Source organism: Portunus trituberculatus, chromosome 18, assembly GCF_017591435.1.
Source record: "Portunus trituberculatus isolate SZX2019 chromosome 18, ASM1759143v1, whole genome shotgun sequence".
Classification (NCBI taxonomy): domain Eukaryota; kingdom Metazoa; phylum Arthropoda; class Malacostraca; order Decapoda; family Portunidae; genus Portunus; species Portunus trituberculatus.
In genome coordinates this window covers 17,217,854-17,235,985 of record NC_059272.1, presented here as the reverse complement: position 1 = coordinate 17,235,985, position 18,132 = coordinate 17,217,854, and the positions used below count along the sequence as shown (strand labels likewise).

General features: G+C 46.5%; 1 protein-coding gene across 1 annotated transcript in view; it reads right to left on the bottom strand.

Annotated features, from left to right (window-relative positions):
* LOC123505731 (cadherin-related tumor suppressor-like) overlaps positions 1-8,485 on the bottom strand; it is a 194,332-nt gene extending 185,847 nt beyond the window's left edge. Inside the window, exon 1 of the mRNA XM_045257381.1 lies at positions 3,077-8,485. Within this exon, the coding sequence (XP_045113316.1) occupies positions 3,077-8,287 (5,211 nt within the window). The 5' untranslated portion in view covers positions 8,288-8,485. The remainder of the gene's footprint in view (positions 1-3,076) is intronic.
* Positions 8,486-18,132: the final 9,647 nt, after the last annotated feature.

The window sequence follows — 18,132 nt, the reverse complement described above, 5'->3', positions numbered from 1 at the left end:
ACAGCAAGACACACAGACAGGCAAGTAACAACAAACATAAACAGTTGGATAGGCACCGTGATAAGTAGAAAAAAAAAAGAAAGACAGACCCCTCCATCCCTCAAAAAAAAAAAAAAAAAAAAAATACTGACAGGACAGAAAAAAAAACACACAATTAGACAGGACGAACAGCAACTCATAGACAAAAAATATATAAAAACAAGTGAACAGAAAGAAAAAAAAGCAATAAAAAAATGAAAGTGGAAAGATATTCGCGCACTGACCATATAATGTATCCTTTAAGCTCACGTTTTTAACCCCTTCAGTACCATGACGCGTTTTCGTATTCATTCTGGTTACTATTTGGGGATTTTATACAGCTTCAGAAACTTATGTGGTGATTAGAATAGTGAAGACTCTGGCCATTAATCTTCTGGCCTCCATAAAACCTTCCTAATATAAATGAAGTCGTCTAATCGCAGCAAAAACTCAAAGTAAAAATGTGTTCCAGTACTGAAGAAGTTGAACAAGAACACAAATGAAGAACAAACAGGAAAAGATGCCCTCTTGATGTTGACCCCTTACGAGGATGTCTCTCATACGTTGCACCATCCAATCTAAAGTAACACATGTGGGATAATATGAAGATAATACGAACGAATATAGAACACACTCCTGACACGCATTTCAAGGCCTGCATCTCTCTAGTACTGAGCCCAAATATCATGCCTGCTTATCCCTCCATTACCATTACTGTAACGCCCTTGACATGACAAAGTTGTTGTATTACAATGTAGAAAATTCATAAAAAGGAGAGACAATGGATATACTCTCTCTCTCTCTCTCTCTCTCTCTCTCTCTCTCTCTCTCTCTCTCTATATATATATATATATATATATATATATATATATATATATATATATATATATATATATATATATATATATATATATATATATATATATATATATATATATATATATATATATATATATATATATATATATATATATATATATATATATATATATATATATATATATGGTTTTGGATTCCAAGAGAGAGAGAGAGAGAGAGAGAGAGAGAGAGAGAGAGAGAGAGAGAGAGAGAGAGAGAGAGAGAGAGAGGGAAAAAAACTCATGTATCCTTTTAAGTAATCCGATTCTAAAGAAAGAGTAAAAAAAAAAAAAATAGAATAAGATAAACAGAAGCGTCACTTCACGTCAAGACTCACAATTTTCTTCAACAAAACGCGGGGATCCAATTTATGCGAGTGCTTCATATTTTATGTCAAACAGCGAGAACAAGACAGCAAGACAAAATGCCGCTCCGAACCTTTACTTGTTGCTTGCTGAAAATAATACTAATAATGGGCAATAAAAAGAGAGAGAGAGAGAGAGAGAGAGAGAGAGAGAGAGAGAGAGAGAGAGAGAGAGAGAGAGAGAGAGAGAGAGAGAGAGAGAGAGAGAGAAAGGAAGATAAGTCGAAAAAAAATTAAAACAAAAAAGGGAGAAAAATGAAAGAAAGAATGTAGATAAGACAATGTAACAAATAATGATAACTTATAGACGATATGTTCCAGTATTGAAAGAGAAAGAGAGAGAGAGAGAGAGAGAGAGAGAGAGAGAGAGAGAGAGAGAGAGAGAGAGAGAGAGAGAGAGAGAGAGAGAGAGAGAATATGAAATCGTGTGGTAAATGACAAGATGAAAAATAGAAACAACACAAAAAATTTTAAACATGTTTTTATCACGAGCTAGAAAAAAAAAACTGAAGATAAAAAAATAAAAATACATATATGAAAAGAGAATCCAATGAACACACTTGCAAAACATCACCAACATCACAATAAATTGACGTAAGAAAAAGACATGAAAATAAAAAATGTCCCCCTAAATAACAAACCGCCAATATTACACCTTTTCAGCGACCACCGCCCGCTCTTCCTTCCTTTCCCGCCTACCCACCCACCCACCACTCCCACCACCACTCACTTCCTCCCAGGACAGGACCGGGGAAGGCGGAAGAAGGAGAGGAAGAAGACTGAGCGGAAAGAAACAGGAAGGAGAAATTCTTGACACAATTGATTATGAAAAAGTGGAAAAGGAAAGAAAAAAAGAACTACAACAGATGCGCTCTCTCTTTCGTCTTCCCTTCTTCTCCCCCTCTCTACCTCCCATTACCCCTCTCTCTCTCTCTCTCTCTCTCTCTCGCTTTTCTCTCCCGCTTTTACGCCTATTCTCCCAGCAGGCCTCGTCTTCCCTACTCAGTCCAGTGTCCTCCCTAACCTACCCTCGCCTCCACGACCTACTTTTCACACACGCCTCACTCCCTCCCCGCACTTCAACACTCCACTACCCACCCTTCTGGATTAGTAGCCACCCCGACCTACTATTCTTATTCATTCACGCTGATGTAATAATAATAATAATAATAATAATAATAATAATAATAATAATAATAATAATAATAATAATAATAATAATAATAACAGCAACAATGATTACAGCAACAAGAACAAGAACAACAGCAACAGCAGCAGTAGCAACAACAACAACAACAACAACAACAACAACAACAACAACAACGATGACAATGTAAGAACAAAACTTTACATGACTTTTGATAGCGGGTGTGACTTCACTGTAACGGAAGACTTGTATTTTGTTTGCTTGTTTTTGTTAAGTTGCTGTGTTGCATTATTTTTCTCGTGTGTGTGTGTGTGTGTGTGTGTGTGTGTGTGTGTGTGTGTGTGTGTGTGTGTGTGTGTGTGTGTGTGTGTGTGTGTGTGTGTGTGTGTGTGTGTGTGTGTGTGTGTGTGTGTGTGTGTGTGTGTGTGTGTGTGTGTGTATACATAACCCAACCCAATGAGGAGTGCAGAATGGCCTTGCAGCGAAGATGACGACTCAGAGCTGCGCCTGAGTCCTGGTTAATACTGGGTGAGGCCCAACACGACACGCGCTTGTGACATAAGCTTTTTTTATGAGGACAGTTTAGTGCGCGCAAGGTCTGGGTGACAGTGCCTCTCCAGGGTGGGCGCGGGACAAGTGTCCCGCCTATCACACTTCATACTAACTGTTAAAACGTGTAAGGGACTCACCTGAGTAGTGGAGAGGCGAGGCGTGTGTCCCTGAGTGACTACAGCGGCCACCGTCACCAAGTAATTGGTGGGGCCGTCTTCACGGTCGAGGACAGCAGCGGTCACCACCACACCTTGCTGCTGTTGCTGCATGGTGAACATACGGTCCATGGGCTGGCCGTCAGCACTCGTCACATTCACTACATAATAAGCGATGTCTGTGCTGGGGGTGGAGCCCAGACGGGCAGTGACCGTGGCCACAGAGGTGCCTATGTCGGAGTTCTCTTGTACTGAGCCCGAGTATGAGTTCTGGGTGAACTTGGGTCCTTCCTGGGAGGAGGCGCTCAGAATGGTGAGGTAAGCATCCGAAGACTTCCGTTGAGACTGCACTGCCTCGTCAGTGGCCCGCACAGTGACGGAGTACATGATACTGGGATCAGTGAGCTCCTTCACCACGGAGAGCACGCCAGTTATTCGATCCAGACGAAAGATATCTTTGTTTCCTGACACCATGGAGTACGTCACGAGGCCGTTAGTGTTGGCATCAAGATCTCTAGCTGACACTCGCATGATTTCAGTGCCGGAAGGCGAGCCCTCGTACAGCACGCCTGCATTCATGGACACGAAGCGCGGTGCATTATCATTGATGTCCTGCACTATCACCGTTACAAGCTTTTCTGCCGACCGGCGAGCTGACTTTGGCTCTGCCTGGTCAGTGGCAACTACAGTGAGGCGGAAGGTGTCTGAAAACTCTCGATCAATATCTTTCAGGGTGGAGACATTGCCAGTATTCTCGTCGATTGCAAAGTGCATGCCAGGCGGCTCCTGGCTTTTGATAGTGTATTTTATTTTGCCATTGTCGCCAGAGTCAGGGTCTTCTGCCGTCACAGTAACGATAGGGGTGTTAGGTAGAATACCCTCCACTATTCGCCGCCATATGGCCGTGTTTGGGAAGGCGGGAGGGTTATCATTATAGTCGAGGACATGAACCACGAAGGATATGGTGGATGTGAGGCGTGGTGAGCCACCGTCTGCAGCAGTGATGTTTAGGCGGTACATACTTTGCTTCTCAAAGTCCAGCAACCGCTCGAGATAAAGCGTGCCAGTCTTAGTATCGATACGGAAAGCTTCCTGCATGTTACCGCCGCCAATCATGAATGACACTTCCTTGTTCACCCCCAAGTCTGCATCAGACGCCTGGAACTGAACCAGCACTGTGTTGACGGGAGTTGTTTCCACGATGGATATTTCTGATTCGCTTTGTGTAAATTCTGGGGCGTTGTCATTTTCGTCCAGGACATCCACTGTGAGGGTGGCTGTGGCAGTGAGACCTGGACTGCCCTGATCTGCCGCCGCCACTGTCAGCAGATAACGAGGGGTTGATTCTCGATCAAGTGGTCGTGCAAGTGTCACCTGGCCTGTCTTCTCATCCACTTTGAAGCGTCCCTCCTCATTGCCGTCAACAATAGTGTACTGCACCACACCATTGAGCCCTTCGTCAGCATCCGTGGCGGAGATACGTATCACCTGGGTATTGAGAAGAGCCCCCTCAAGCACCTCTGCTCTGTATGGCTTCCGCAGGAACTTGGGAGGGTTGTCGTTGACGTCCGTGATATAGATGTTGACCTTGGCCTTGTCCCTGAGGCGCGTGATGCCATTGTCCAGGACCACGGCCTCCATGGTGATGTAGTCCACCCCCAATCTCTGCACAAGCTCCTCGCGGTCAAAATAACGTAGAGTTTTTAGGAAACCACTTTTGGGATCAACAACAAACTCATTTTGGTTCGTGGCAATGGAGTAAGTCAGTTCAGCATTCCTGCCTTTGTCCCTGTCCACCGCTGTCAGCTTTCCAACGTAGGTGTCAGGCGGCTCGTTTTCATCCAGATAGAAAGTAAAAGTAGAGTTTGTGAACACAGGCGCATTGTCGTTCTCATCTATGACGTGGATGACAACTGAGACTGTGGAGGATCGCGGAGGAGTGCCGTGATCACGCGCCACGATAGTCAATGCAAAATAGTCCTGTGCCTCGCGATCCAGGGCGCTTCGTACATATAGATACCCGTCAGGGAAGATTCCAAACTTACGCTCAGCATTTCCCTCTGTTATGTCGTAGGAAACAAACCCATTCATTCCATCATCTTCATCAGAGGCCGTAAGGGCAAAGAATCTGTCATTGACTGGAGTAGATTCTAGCAAAGACGTTTCATAAGAACCGTGCTCGAAGATTGGGGTGTGGTCGTTAACATCCTCCACAGTGATGGTGACAATCTGACGTGATGAAAGTGGAGGTGTTCCTGCGTCAGTGGCAGCTACTTCCAGCCGGAAGATGCTAGACTTGCTGGACTTGACAGGCTTATTGAGGTAAATCATGCCACTGGTTCTCGAAATGGTAAAATAATCATCAGGATTATTGGAAAGATTATATGATATTTTGCTGTTTTCACCGTGATCATTGTCATAAGCACGTGCAAGATACACCTGATGGCCCACGGGCCAGTTCTCAGCCACAGTAGCATGGGCTCTCGTGATGGGGAATTTAGGAGGGTTATCATTGACATCCTCTATTGTAATGTTGACCCACGTCCGCCCGTAGGCTGAGGTGGTAGTCGCCACTATTCGCAGGCTGTAGTAGGCAGCCTGTTCACGGTCAATACGGCGTGCTGTGCTGATGGCGCCCGTTCTTTCATCAATGGCAAATACCTTGTCTGGGTCGCCAGCAATTATAGCGTAGCTCACCTCACCAACAGAGGCTGAGTTAGGCACATTCACTACACCCACTTCCCGTCCCACGGACGGCTCCTTCTTAGCCACGTCCTCCGGAAGTGAGAAGACATATCCTTCACTTTGCTCAAACTCCAGAAGTTGGATCTGGTTGCTCTCCACCACAATATCCACAGTTGCATCCTCTACTGCCTTCCTGTCACCAGCATCCCTGGCAGCCACGGTAAGGCGGTATTGGGCCTTCCTGATGTGACTCAAGCGTCCGCTGAGGCTCAGCACGCCACTGTCTGGGTCAATCTCGAAGGTGTTGTCGTTCTCCTCGTCAGCAATGAGTTCATATGTGGTGACGGCATTTTCACCAACATCTCTGTCCGTTGCTGATACCTGAACGACGGAGGATCCGAGAGGAAGGTCTTCAGGCACCACCACAAAATATTTTTGAGGATAAAACTCAGGACTGTTATCATTGACGTCCTGCACTTGCAACAGTACAGTGGCTGTGGAGGACAAAGGAGGTATTCCTTGATCCTTTGCTACCACTTTTATCTCGTACTCTGGCATTGCTTCACGATCTAATTTTGTTTTGGTGGTGAGGCGACCAGAGGAAACATCCAAAGCAAAAATTCCTGGATAATTGTGCTCCACCTCCTGGTCAAACATATAAGTGACGCTGCCGTTGGTGCCTTGATCATGATCGACAGCTAACACCAAGGTGACCAGGGTGTCTGGGGACGTGTTCTCAGATAGGCTGACATTGATTATTTCCCGAGCGAAGGTCGGCCTCTCATCATTTTCATCCAATATTGATATTTTCAGATGCGTATAAGCCCACTTTGGATTGGGGCCGCCATCCCTGGCAGAAATTTTCAGGTCAATGGAATCTTTGACCTCTCTATCGAGAGGCGCCTTGGTGGTGATGAGGCCGCTCTGAAGGTCAATGTCAAACCACTGGTTGTCGTTGCCAGAGACGATGGCGTAATAAATATTAGAGTTCACACCTGTGTCCTCGTCATTGGCAGTAATTCCAGCAACATAAGTGCCAATGGGAACTAATTCACTGAGCACCGCTGAATACTCGCTCTTCTCGAAGACGGGCTCGTGGTCGTTGATGTCGTTCACGTGGATGATAAGGAAGGCTGTGGACGATCTGGGTGGCGTGCCCTTGTCTGTCGCCACGATTGTTACATTGTATTTACTTATCTTCTCTCTGTCTAACACACCACTCACACGTACAATGTCAAACCCAGACTTAGAATCGAGTGTAAAATGGCCGAGCTCGTTGCCAGCTCTTATTTCTACCGTAGTTTCCCCGTTAGGGCCTTCGTCTGCATCAATGACAGACACAGCAGCCACCACAGACCCATTCTGCGCATTTTCATCCACAGTGGCAAAGTCAGCTGTTGTGGGGAAGTATCTGAAGTTGACCACCGGGTCATGGTCGTTGGCATCCAGCAGGTTGACGGTGACGTAAGTGCGGCCATCTTGGAGCGGCGACCCGTGGTCTCGAGCGAACACAGTGAACACACAACTCTTGGGGCACGGCTGAAGCTGCTGACAGTTTTGATAACAACTGAGCGGCTCCACGGTGCTGATGACGCCGGTCTCAGGATCCACGGCAAACTGTGTTTCCGACTCGGCAAGGTAATAGGTAAGTCGTGCGTTCTCGCCCACGTCGTTGTCAGTGGCCTGCACCTGTAGCACAGAAGTGCCGGGTGGCACAGACTCGTTTAGCGACACGATGTAGTCACTGTGATCGAAGATGGGCGGGTTGTCGTTGACATCCAGGATAGACACATTGACTAGCAAGAATCCGTAGCGAGGCGGAGAGCCCCCGTCCTGGGCCGAGATGTTGAGCTGGTAACTCGCTCGGGTCTCGCGGTCCAACTTGCCCGTCGTCTCCAGGTGCAAGTATGGAGTCTCTCCAGAAGGATTGATTGTTACTTGTAATTTAAACTTTCCATCCTCATTTCCATCCACAATTTTGTACTCGGTGGTAATGTCGTTATCGCCGGCGTCTCCGTCTGTAGCAGTGTCGAGGATGACACGAGTGCCAGCATTGGCACTCTCAGAGAAGGTGACATGGATGGACGGCTCTGGAAATCTGGGCGAGTTGTCATTGATGTCAGTGACGTTAATCCGCACCTCGATAGGATAAGTGGGCTGCGAGGACAGTACCACCAGGTCGAAGCGGTCAGTGGCGAGGGCTTCACGGTCCAGCACGCCCGTGGTGCGAATTTCTCCAGTAGTGCCGTTTAGGGTGAACTCTTTGGGTGCTTCATTAAAGCGGTAGGTGAAGCCAGGCTTGAGGGGGATGACACCCACGAAGGTGTTGGGCGGGTTGCCCTCCATCACAAAGAACTTGACGCGGGTGTCCACGGCCCGTGCCTGTAGCTTGTCCTCCACGCCCCCATCAAACCCTGGCCCCGGCCCCGGCCCCTGCCCATTAGTCAACAGGCACTGTAGCACTAACACTAACACGAGTCTGAGCATGATGGCGGCCTGCATGGTCATGGTCGGCAGAGCGGGCTGGCCGAGCAGCACCCGTGGCCGCCCTGCGAGTCACCCCCTGCACACTCCCGCGGTGTGACACCGCGCATGGTCACGCTGCACCCCGCCCGCGAGCACCATCACACCACATCATCACTCACACTTCAACACTGACTGATCCTGGGGCAGGGCTGCGCGGTCTCCCTCACTTCACCACCTCATCACAACAACTGTGGGCGGCGCGGACCGGAGCTGTGGCCCAGCAGGCGGGAGGCGGGGCAGACGCGCCACAGCCAATCACAATCGCCCAGGCCGCCCGGACCGCGGTGCCCGGCCGCCTCACAGCCACCACTGCCACCCGCCTGAGGAATTTCGGAATGTCTGCTGCACTGTTTGCATCACCACCGTCTTCTCTATGGTGCCTGGAGGGCCAGGTGTAGTGTTCTCCATGAACGAAGCCTTATAACAGAAACCCCAAACTATAACAGAAAGTGAGGTCCGTCCCAGGATGGTCAGAAGGAGAGAGGAGTGTGGGGGGGAGGGGGTCAGTTTTGGTGTACACTCTTGAGCGACCACCCCTGAACCAGCCAGCCCAACCCACCATCTTGTAGGCCTTCCCGCCGCTCCCAGCCCCGCGTCGCCCTGTCTCCTCATTACTGCTCCTCATTATGTCTCGTACCATCTATTCCTGGGATAGATGACCTTCCTGGGTCGATTCACTTGGCACAGCTCCCCGCCCATATTGGTGGTGAGGCAGGGACAGGAGGAAGAAGAGGGGGTACTGATGATGGTGGGGAAGTGACCGTGGTTGGTGGTGGCGGAGGTGCTGGATATGGCGGTGGCTGCCCAGGAGGAGGAGGAGCAGAAGGATTAGGTTGGGGGCAGGGGGGGAGAAATAATAAGTAGGAAGAAGAAAGAAAGGGAGGGAAAATGGGAATGATGGTATTGATAATGGAACTATAACAACATCAACACCACCACCACCACCACCACCACCACAACAACAACAACAACAACAACAACAACAACAACAACAACAACAACAAAAGGAGTAGTAGCTGGAGAAGCAGTAGTAATAATGATAAATGTAATATTGGTGTTCCTGATAGTGATGTTACAGTGATAATGATGACACTGATGCTGTCATCTTTATTGCTACCGCTATTCCTTGATACACCCTAACCTAACATAGACTAACCTAAGCTATTATTCTCCTGTACACAAAGGAAAGATTGGCGAAACACTGTAAAGCAAACATGGGAAAGAAGTGTCGCTACCAATTATCAAGCAAGAAGAGTCACAGATAATACTAGGCCAGTGTAAATGCAAAGCAGGTTTGATGCTTCTCTCCTGAACTGGCAGTGGTAAGGCTGAGGAGCATTCGTAAAGCAATGGGAACTGTTCAAGAGTGGTTGCTGGTGCTGTTGTTGATGCCAAAGGTTGATATCGTTGTTGCTGTGGTTAATAATGGTCGTAATACTTCTTCTATAACCACCTTCACCCACACAGCATACCCACTTTAGCTACAGACCACTTATACAACCCACAGCTCACTCAAAGCACCCACAACCCACTTATATCCCTCACAATCCACTCACACATCACATAGACCAATCACACTCTACAAGATTCACCCACACACCACACAAACAACTCACACCCAACACAATGCACCCACACACAACATAGCCGACGCAGAGCACAGTTCATTCACACCCTACACACCCCACATACAACACAGCCCGCTCACATCACACCATACACAGCCCATCCAAGTTCCCCAGAGCCCATTCATCCCCCATAGAAAATCCACTCACGCTTCCATGCACAAATCCCACCCACGTCTCCGCAGTCCATCTGCTTCCTGCCAAGGCCACCCACACCCATCACACTCATCCCCTACACAAAGCAGCAGCGCCGTGATAATTTCAACGCCACATAATGTACTAATCAACACCTGATGGCGGAGTCCAGGTGACGCGCTCATTCGTAATACATTAGCGTCCACCCCGTTATTTTCAAGTCTGGGCGAGGAACCTTGGTGGTGAGCCAAGGGAGTGTTGCTACAGTGAATAAATACTCCCATGTTCATTATCAATCAAGGCAGAGAGCCGCACAATGTCAGCCGGCTAACAGGGACTGGAGGTAGTGAATATAAAACTGCTTGTATGTTAAAGAAAGGAAAAACATTATCATAGGAAAAAATTAAAATGGCTTCAACATAATAAGACTCAATGTATACTGATATTGACAGCTCGAAATTATTTATAAAGGTCATATTTCTTGCAGACACAAACACGAGAAATAAATACACCAAACGGAAAATAACATCGTAAACAACACAGCGAAGAAAGAAGAAAAAAAAAAAAGCAGAGAGAGAGAGAGAGAGAGAGAGAGAGAGAGAGAGAGAGAGAGAGAGAGAGAGAGAGAGAGAGAGAGAGAGAGAGAGAGAGAGAGAGAGAGAGAGAGAGAGAGAGAGAGAGAGAGAGAGAGAGAGAGAGAGAGAGAGAGAGAGAGAGAGAGAGAGAGAGAGAGAGAGAGAGAGAGAGAGAGAGAGAGAGAGAGAGAGAGAGAGAGAGAGAGAGAGAGAGAGAGAGAGAGAGAGACAGACAGACAGACAGAGGGAGAGAAAGTTTACATATAAATGAATGCGCTATTAGTTTGGAAGTCTAAACGTAGGAGTTCATAAACACAGCATAGTCAAGGAGCTTTGCAATTTAGAGCTATACCTATGCATCGTTTACCTCAGACCATCAAGTGCTCAACACAAAGGGCGGAGACTTGCAGCACACCACCACTTTGCTTTCTGGTGTACTGAGCTAGCTGATGAGTAAGTTACGCGTCACCTGTAAGAGTACCATTCTCTCTTCTCTGCCTCAGTTTAACGTGTGGGGCTTTTTATCAAGGGCGTTGCAAAGGGCCGCATTAACACTGTCCGGGCTTTGAGTGACGTCACAGTCAGAGAGAGAATCAAGTGTAACATTAGAAACTGGTAGTCTGTAGAGAGAGAGAGAGAGAGAGAGAGAGAGAGAGAGAGAGAGAGAGAGTATGGCATTATGTGTTTTTGTATTAGACGAAAAGACTCGACCTGCTCTCTCTCTCTCTCTCTCTCTCTCTCTCTCTCTCTGACCAATCATGTGTTCTATGGGTTCCTATCATCTCTTTTAAATACAATAAATAAAATATTTATAGTAGCTTCCACACATTACGTATCTTGTTTGTATTAAGATCAAGAGGAACAGGGTGAAGAAAAGAAGTTAATGGAGTAACACATACCAAGCCTTATGGAAGAAGGAAGAGAAATACATGCATAGATGATAACATGCTAGTGGTGGCAACACAAAAACAACAATAGTAAGATTAGGAAGAACATAATGAAAGATGGAGTTGTAGATATCAAAAGGAGGAGGCAGAAAAAAATAGAGGTAAACATTGAAATAAGGCCAGGATATGCAAAGGAGGAGGAGGAGGAGGAGGAGGAGGAGTAAATGTAGAAATATAAGCTAAGCAAGAGAAGGTATAACAGCAGGAGTAGGAATATAAGTAGGAGTAGTAGCAGATATCATGGACTCTTTTATCTTACAGTGAGATCATCCTCTTTTATATTCCGAACTAATCTACTGTTCTCCTTTTATCGGTCTTTTTTTTATATATAGGGACAGTTCCCACCACTTTTTTGCTATCATCCCTAGCTTCCCTTTCACCGTTCTGGCGGCGCGCTCCTGCTTTCTTATATAGGATGATAATAAGACAGAAATATGAGACGTCCTCCTGGAGTTACGTTTCCAGGACCTGCGTATCGCTACATGCTATACACTAATCATTGTTGCTGATGTGTGTATTTTTTTTAATACTCTCTCTCTCTCTCTCTCTCTCTCTCTCTCTCTCTCTCTCTCTCTATATATATATATATATATATATATATATATATATATATATATATATATATATATATATATATATATATATATATATATATATATATATATATATATATATATATATATATATATATATCTTTCTATGCCCATTAAAGAAAGTCAAATCAAGGACTCAAGAACTGAACTAAACAACTAAACTGAATAAGAATCCGTATCGAGCAAACATTTACAATTTTCAATTTTGTTCATCCTTTACCTCGCATCCAGCTACGTAAAGTTCTCTTCCTCACTGTTCCTACATCCTTTTCTCTCATCTCTCCCAGCAGACTGTTTCTCCTTTTCCCGCTTTACTGAGAACGACAGTGATCATGATTAGAGACTCGGGTAAGCATAATGTTGATTAGGGGACGAGTACTATGCGTCAGACAGCCGAGACCACATACTGGCGCTAAGGTAAAGCATGGACCAGAGTACTGAAGAGGGGCACGGTTAAGAGGGCGCCACTCCTCTGACCACTCGTAAAGCAACTGCCGCATAAAGGGATCGAACTCGAATTCTTTCACCCACGAGGCCAAAACCCCCCAGTGCTCCTTGTGTTGATCCGGAGGCAAGCAGGACGCGGCGAGGGTTTACGAAGGAAGCCGAGGAATTGTTGCGGTCGGTTGTATGCTAATTATTTCATGAGATCGCTTTCACTTTCGAAGGGAGAATCATGGAGGGAAGTGGCGACGAGTCCTTGAAACGCACACACACACACACACACTCTCTCTCTCTCTCTCTCTCTCTCTCTCTCTCTCTCTACAGCGACCTAGCAGTCTATATACTTCCCTTTGCACTCACACATCCATTTTCTCACAAGATACATGGATGTTCTCCCCAGTATTCCAGTCATTCCAGTCGGTGTCTCAGTCTTTATCTGTACGCTTTTCTGAGCATTTACCGTATCATGACTTACATAAACGACACACATGCAATAATAAATTAATAGATACATAAATAAGTAAATGAAAACCAGCTATTTACTCAGCTTGTCAAAATAAAATACACTGAACTATATAACCAGACAAACTTAGAACCATTCACCCATCCATCCATCCACTCATTCACCAATCTACAAAGACATGCTTATAACTCATCAATCAGACATCCAATCTGTCAGCCATACATCAGTTATCTAATTAGTCTGTTAGACACACAACCATTCAAACAGTTATTCATTTAGCCAGCCGGACATCCAGAAATCCGATCAGCCATCCAGTCAACCAGTCACGTAGTCATGCATACTATACATGCAGCCATCCACGCATCACACAGTCATCCAACCACTCTTGCAGACCTCCACCGGGCAGCACCCAGAGGTTCAGAGGACGATAAATCACCAAGGGGAGAGCATGAGAGGCGTGCCGCGAGAGGCGTTCTGGCTGTATGTTGACAATCGCTGCCTTTCCGCCCCCAGGACCGCGTACCCTCCCGCCTGACCCTTGACCCAGCCCTTCTTCGTGCCCCAGCTAGGCTCAGATACCCTCTCTCTCTCTCTCTCTCTCTCTCTCTCTCTCTCTCTCTACGTACTCACTCTCGTCTGTAAGAGGGAAATGCATCGAATAATACAGGTATGAATCCAGTCTAGACAGCAATAAAAACAATAAAAAGAATAGAAAGAATTAACCTTAAAAAAAAACACCACAAAAATGGCCTTAAAAGCTAAGTCATACGCTTACCTGTCTTATCTAATCAACGCAGGTAGACAGGAATACGAAGGTAGTGTTTATAAACCTCATCGGCAAATCAAGGAAAATGTCAAGTGCGATTAAGGTTCATTTGAGCGAAATACCGAGTGAGTGTCAGCTGATAGACCACACCCCAACCCCCCCCCCAAAATGATGCTGCGTGTCTCTCTCTCTGTGGCTGCGGCTAAAGTTGTATGAAATACAATCTACGGAAAATGCACGATACTCTCCATCGTACGCCCGCCACCACCACCACCACCACCAGCAATCTCTTCTTCTTCCTCCTCCTCCTCCTCCTCCTCCTCCTTCTCTTCTACCTCCTTTTCTTCCTACTCCTCCTTATGCTCTCATGTGAAACTCGTATTATTCAACACTGCAAGAATAGTTAAACTGCATAATGCATGACAAGGTATCGTATATTCGTACTCTTTTTGCTCAATTAATAAAGATAGATCATTCCGCCCTCGTTTAAGTTTCCACGTAAAGATTTTTCGAAAGTGCATTAATATTTCTAGATCTCTCTCTCTCTCTCTCTCTCTCTCTCTCTCTCTCATACACGTGTTTCGTCCTGTCTCATTTATATTCATGCATTATTGCTGGACACTTCATTACTGCTTTTCTTTTTGTTCCTTCGTCTTCTTGTTTCCATCTCGCTGTGCTCTCCTCCTCCTCCTCTTCCTCTTCCTCCTCCTCCTCCTCCAACATCATTCATAACATTACCGACACCCAGCGATCTTGTCTATAGGCCGTTTAACGTGTGTGTGTGTGTGTGTGTGTGTGTGTGTGTAATTCACTGTTTGATCTGCTGCAGTCTCTGACGAGACAGCCAGACGTTACCCTACAGAACGAGCTCAGAGCTCATTATTTCCGATCTTCGGATAGGCCTGAGACCAGGCACACACCACACACCGGGACAACAAGGTCACAACTCCTCGATTTACATCCCGTACCTACTCACTGCTAGGTGAACAGGGGCTACACGTGAAAGGAGACACACCCAAATATCTCCACCCGGCCGGGGAATCGAACCCCGGTCCTCTGGCTTGTGAAGCCAACGCTCTAACCACTGAGCTACCGGGCCGTGTGTGTGTGTGTGTGTGTGTGATCATTAATTTACTTATTCATTTATTCACACACACACACACACACACACACACACACTGCGTAGTGTAGTGGTTAGCATGATCGGCTCACAACCGAGAGGGTCCGGGTTCGAGTCCTGGAAAGCGGTGAGGCAAATGGGCAAGCCTCTTAATGTGTAGCCCCTGTTCACCTAGCAGTAAATAGGTACTGGATGTAACTCGAGGGGTTGTGGCTTCGCTTTCCCGGTGTGTGGAGTGTGGTGTGGTCTCAATCCTACCCGAAGATCGGTCTATGAGCTCTGAGCTCGATCCATAATGGGGAAAACTGGCTGGGTGACCAGCAGACGACCGAGGTTAATTACACACACACACACACACACACACACACACACACACACACACACACACACCGCGTAGTGTAGCGGTTAGCACGCTCGGCTCAAAATCGAGAGGGTCCGGGTTCGAGTCCTGGGGAGCGGCGAGGCAAATGTGCAAGCCTGTTAATGCGTAGCCCTGTTCACCTAGCAGTAAATAGGTACGGGATGCAACTCGAGGGGTTGTGGCCTCGCTTCCCCGGTGTGTGGAGTGCGTTGTAGTCTCAGTCCTACCCGAAGATCGGTCTAAGAGCTCTGAGATCGCTCCGTAATGGGAAAGGCTGGCTGGGTGACCAGCAGACGACCAAGGTGAGGTGAATTACACAGAGAGAGAGAGAGAGAGAGAGAGAGAGAGAGAGAGAGAGAGAGAGAGAGAGAGAGAGAGAGAGAGAGAGAGGTGGGGGATTGGGGAGGGAGGGGGAGTATTCTATATCAGCAGATGAGACAGGCGGGAGACACTCTATTACCTGCGGGGGTCCAGGGGCGGTGATGCACGATATTAGGAGTCGCATATAAAACAGAGACGAGACTTAGCAGACAGCAACACGCAAACCCGGCCGCCCTTGCCACACACACACACACACACACACACACACACACACACACACACACACACACACACACACACACACACACACACACACACACACACACACACACACATTAAACTTAATCTCTAAATACCTGAATGCCTTATCGAGCGGTTTGAAAAAAATACACTCCCACACCTTCTCCCCCCCACCACTAACTACCCACCCACGACACCCTCCCTCCCCTGCAATGCCGCCTCGACGAAGCTCTCAAGGGCGTGTGTGCTGCGGACGGAGCTACCTCGCGTTTGTTCCTATGCACCTCATCCCTCAGGGATCCAACCTCTAGCTATACCTATGAGATGAATCCTACTTCGCTCATTTATGGAAAGTATAAGGTAGTAGTAGAGGTAATGTTACCATTACCTCTACTACTACCACTATCACTACTAATACTACTACTGTTGATGATAATGATGTTAACGCTACTTGTTTTGCTATTATTACAACCATCATCATAAGAACTACTAACTAGTAGGTGTAATTACGTCATTACCACTACCATTATTTACCACGGCCATTTCTGCTGCAAACACCACTTCCACCAGCACTTCTGCCACTGCTGCTAACACCAACACGCCGCTCTACAGAAGGTCAGGGAGGCCAAAGAGCAGAAGCAGAATACGTCCTAACCACAGTAATAAAAAGCTGCCCCCTGGTACCTGAATGCCTGTGCTGCGCGTCCACTGCTATAATCTCAAGTGAAACGGCCGGAAATGATAGACAAGATGTATTCCATGTGATAGTTGAATGATATTTTATTGAGGCTCAACTGGCAGCCTCCTTCGATTACAAGTTTTATACGGGAACTTAATCCAAGGTCTTCCTGCCCAATTATTTCCGCCCGCATATGTATTTCGCGATGAATGAGAGCAGCGTGTTTCTTTTTCCGCGATAGCTGCTACTTAAGAAGAATGTTTTATTGTTTACATTGCTTTATGGCACTGGTTACAAACACTTGGTCTTGTCAGTAGAACATTCCCAGAAACACAGGGGAAGCTGGAGGTCGTCGTGTATCAAGGAGGATTGTCCGCCTCATCCAACTCATCCACCCACCAGACCCCGGAAGACTTAACTCGTCCGGATATCTTTGGTGGCTTGAAATATGTGTCGAAACTCCTTTGTTTTTGATAAGCATCTCTAACGATGGAGAGGACCAAGTAGACCAGGTTGAAAGCAAGCCTGCATCATGCCATTCCTCATGTAAAACAATTAACGATCTCTCTCTCTCTCTCTCTCTCTCTCTCTCTCTCTCTCTCTCTCTCTCTCCGGTAAAAACAATATTCTAAAATTGAATTTGTATCTTGAAACCTTCATCTTGAAAGGGTTCAAAATATAGAAAAGAGAAAATACAGAAGTAGGCAGGGATTTACAAAGCCTACCATGAAAAGAATGAATGACTGAAAATACCGGTTAACTCTTGCATTAGAGAAGTGGATTGTATAGGGGTGAGAGAAAGCTGGGGCGGCGGGATGAGGGTATGCATGCAATTAGGGGATCAGAAGACCAATTAGCGTAAAAATACCGGTAGAGAATAGCAAGCAACACTGCGGTACCGAAGGGGAACCTGGAGACAGTCAAAAGGAAAGGGGAGACTGAAAAAACTAAATTCTTTATAATCTAACGTGTCTAGAAGGACAGTACGAGTGGAACTCATACACGTGTGAAGCGCAGCGAACTTCATACATGGATAGTAAAGGCCTACAATAATCTTGTGATTATGAGCTCTGGAGTAGTCATGTGATGCTATTACAGGTGTAGTAGATGGCCGTTCTTCCTAATGAAGGCCTTAGTGTCAGGCACACATGGTGTTAGAGTGGATGCTCAGTGTTTTTCGTAACTTTCGCGAGGGTGTTCGAACCTATAAATGAACTACTCCAATCCCTCATTCCAAACCCAAAGTGGATCGGACTGCATGAATCTACCCACTGAGCCACAAGGGCACGTTACTCCTCACTTAATAGAAACTGTTTTAGCTAGAGATGATAATACGAAGTTTCCGATTCAGATTAGCAGTAGATGGCAGTGCGAGGACTGTGAGTGCCACTGAAGAAAACAAAAAAGAACTGCACACAAAACAGGGATCTTATTTACCTTACTCAGAGATAAATATCATGGGAGTGGTTGAGGTAGGTCTATCAGAAGCAGACATGTTTGTTGTTGTTATGGTGGTGTCTGTGTTGCCAGCTTTTCTCACGGTGACGGGAGGGTTTGT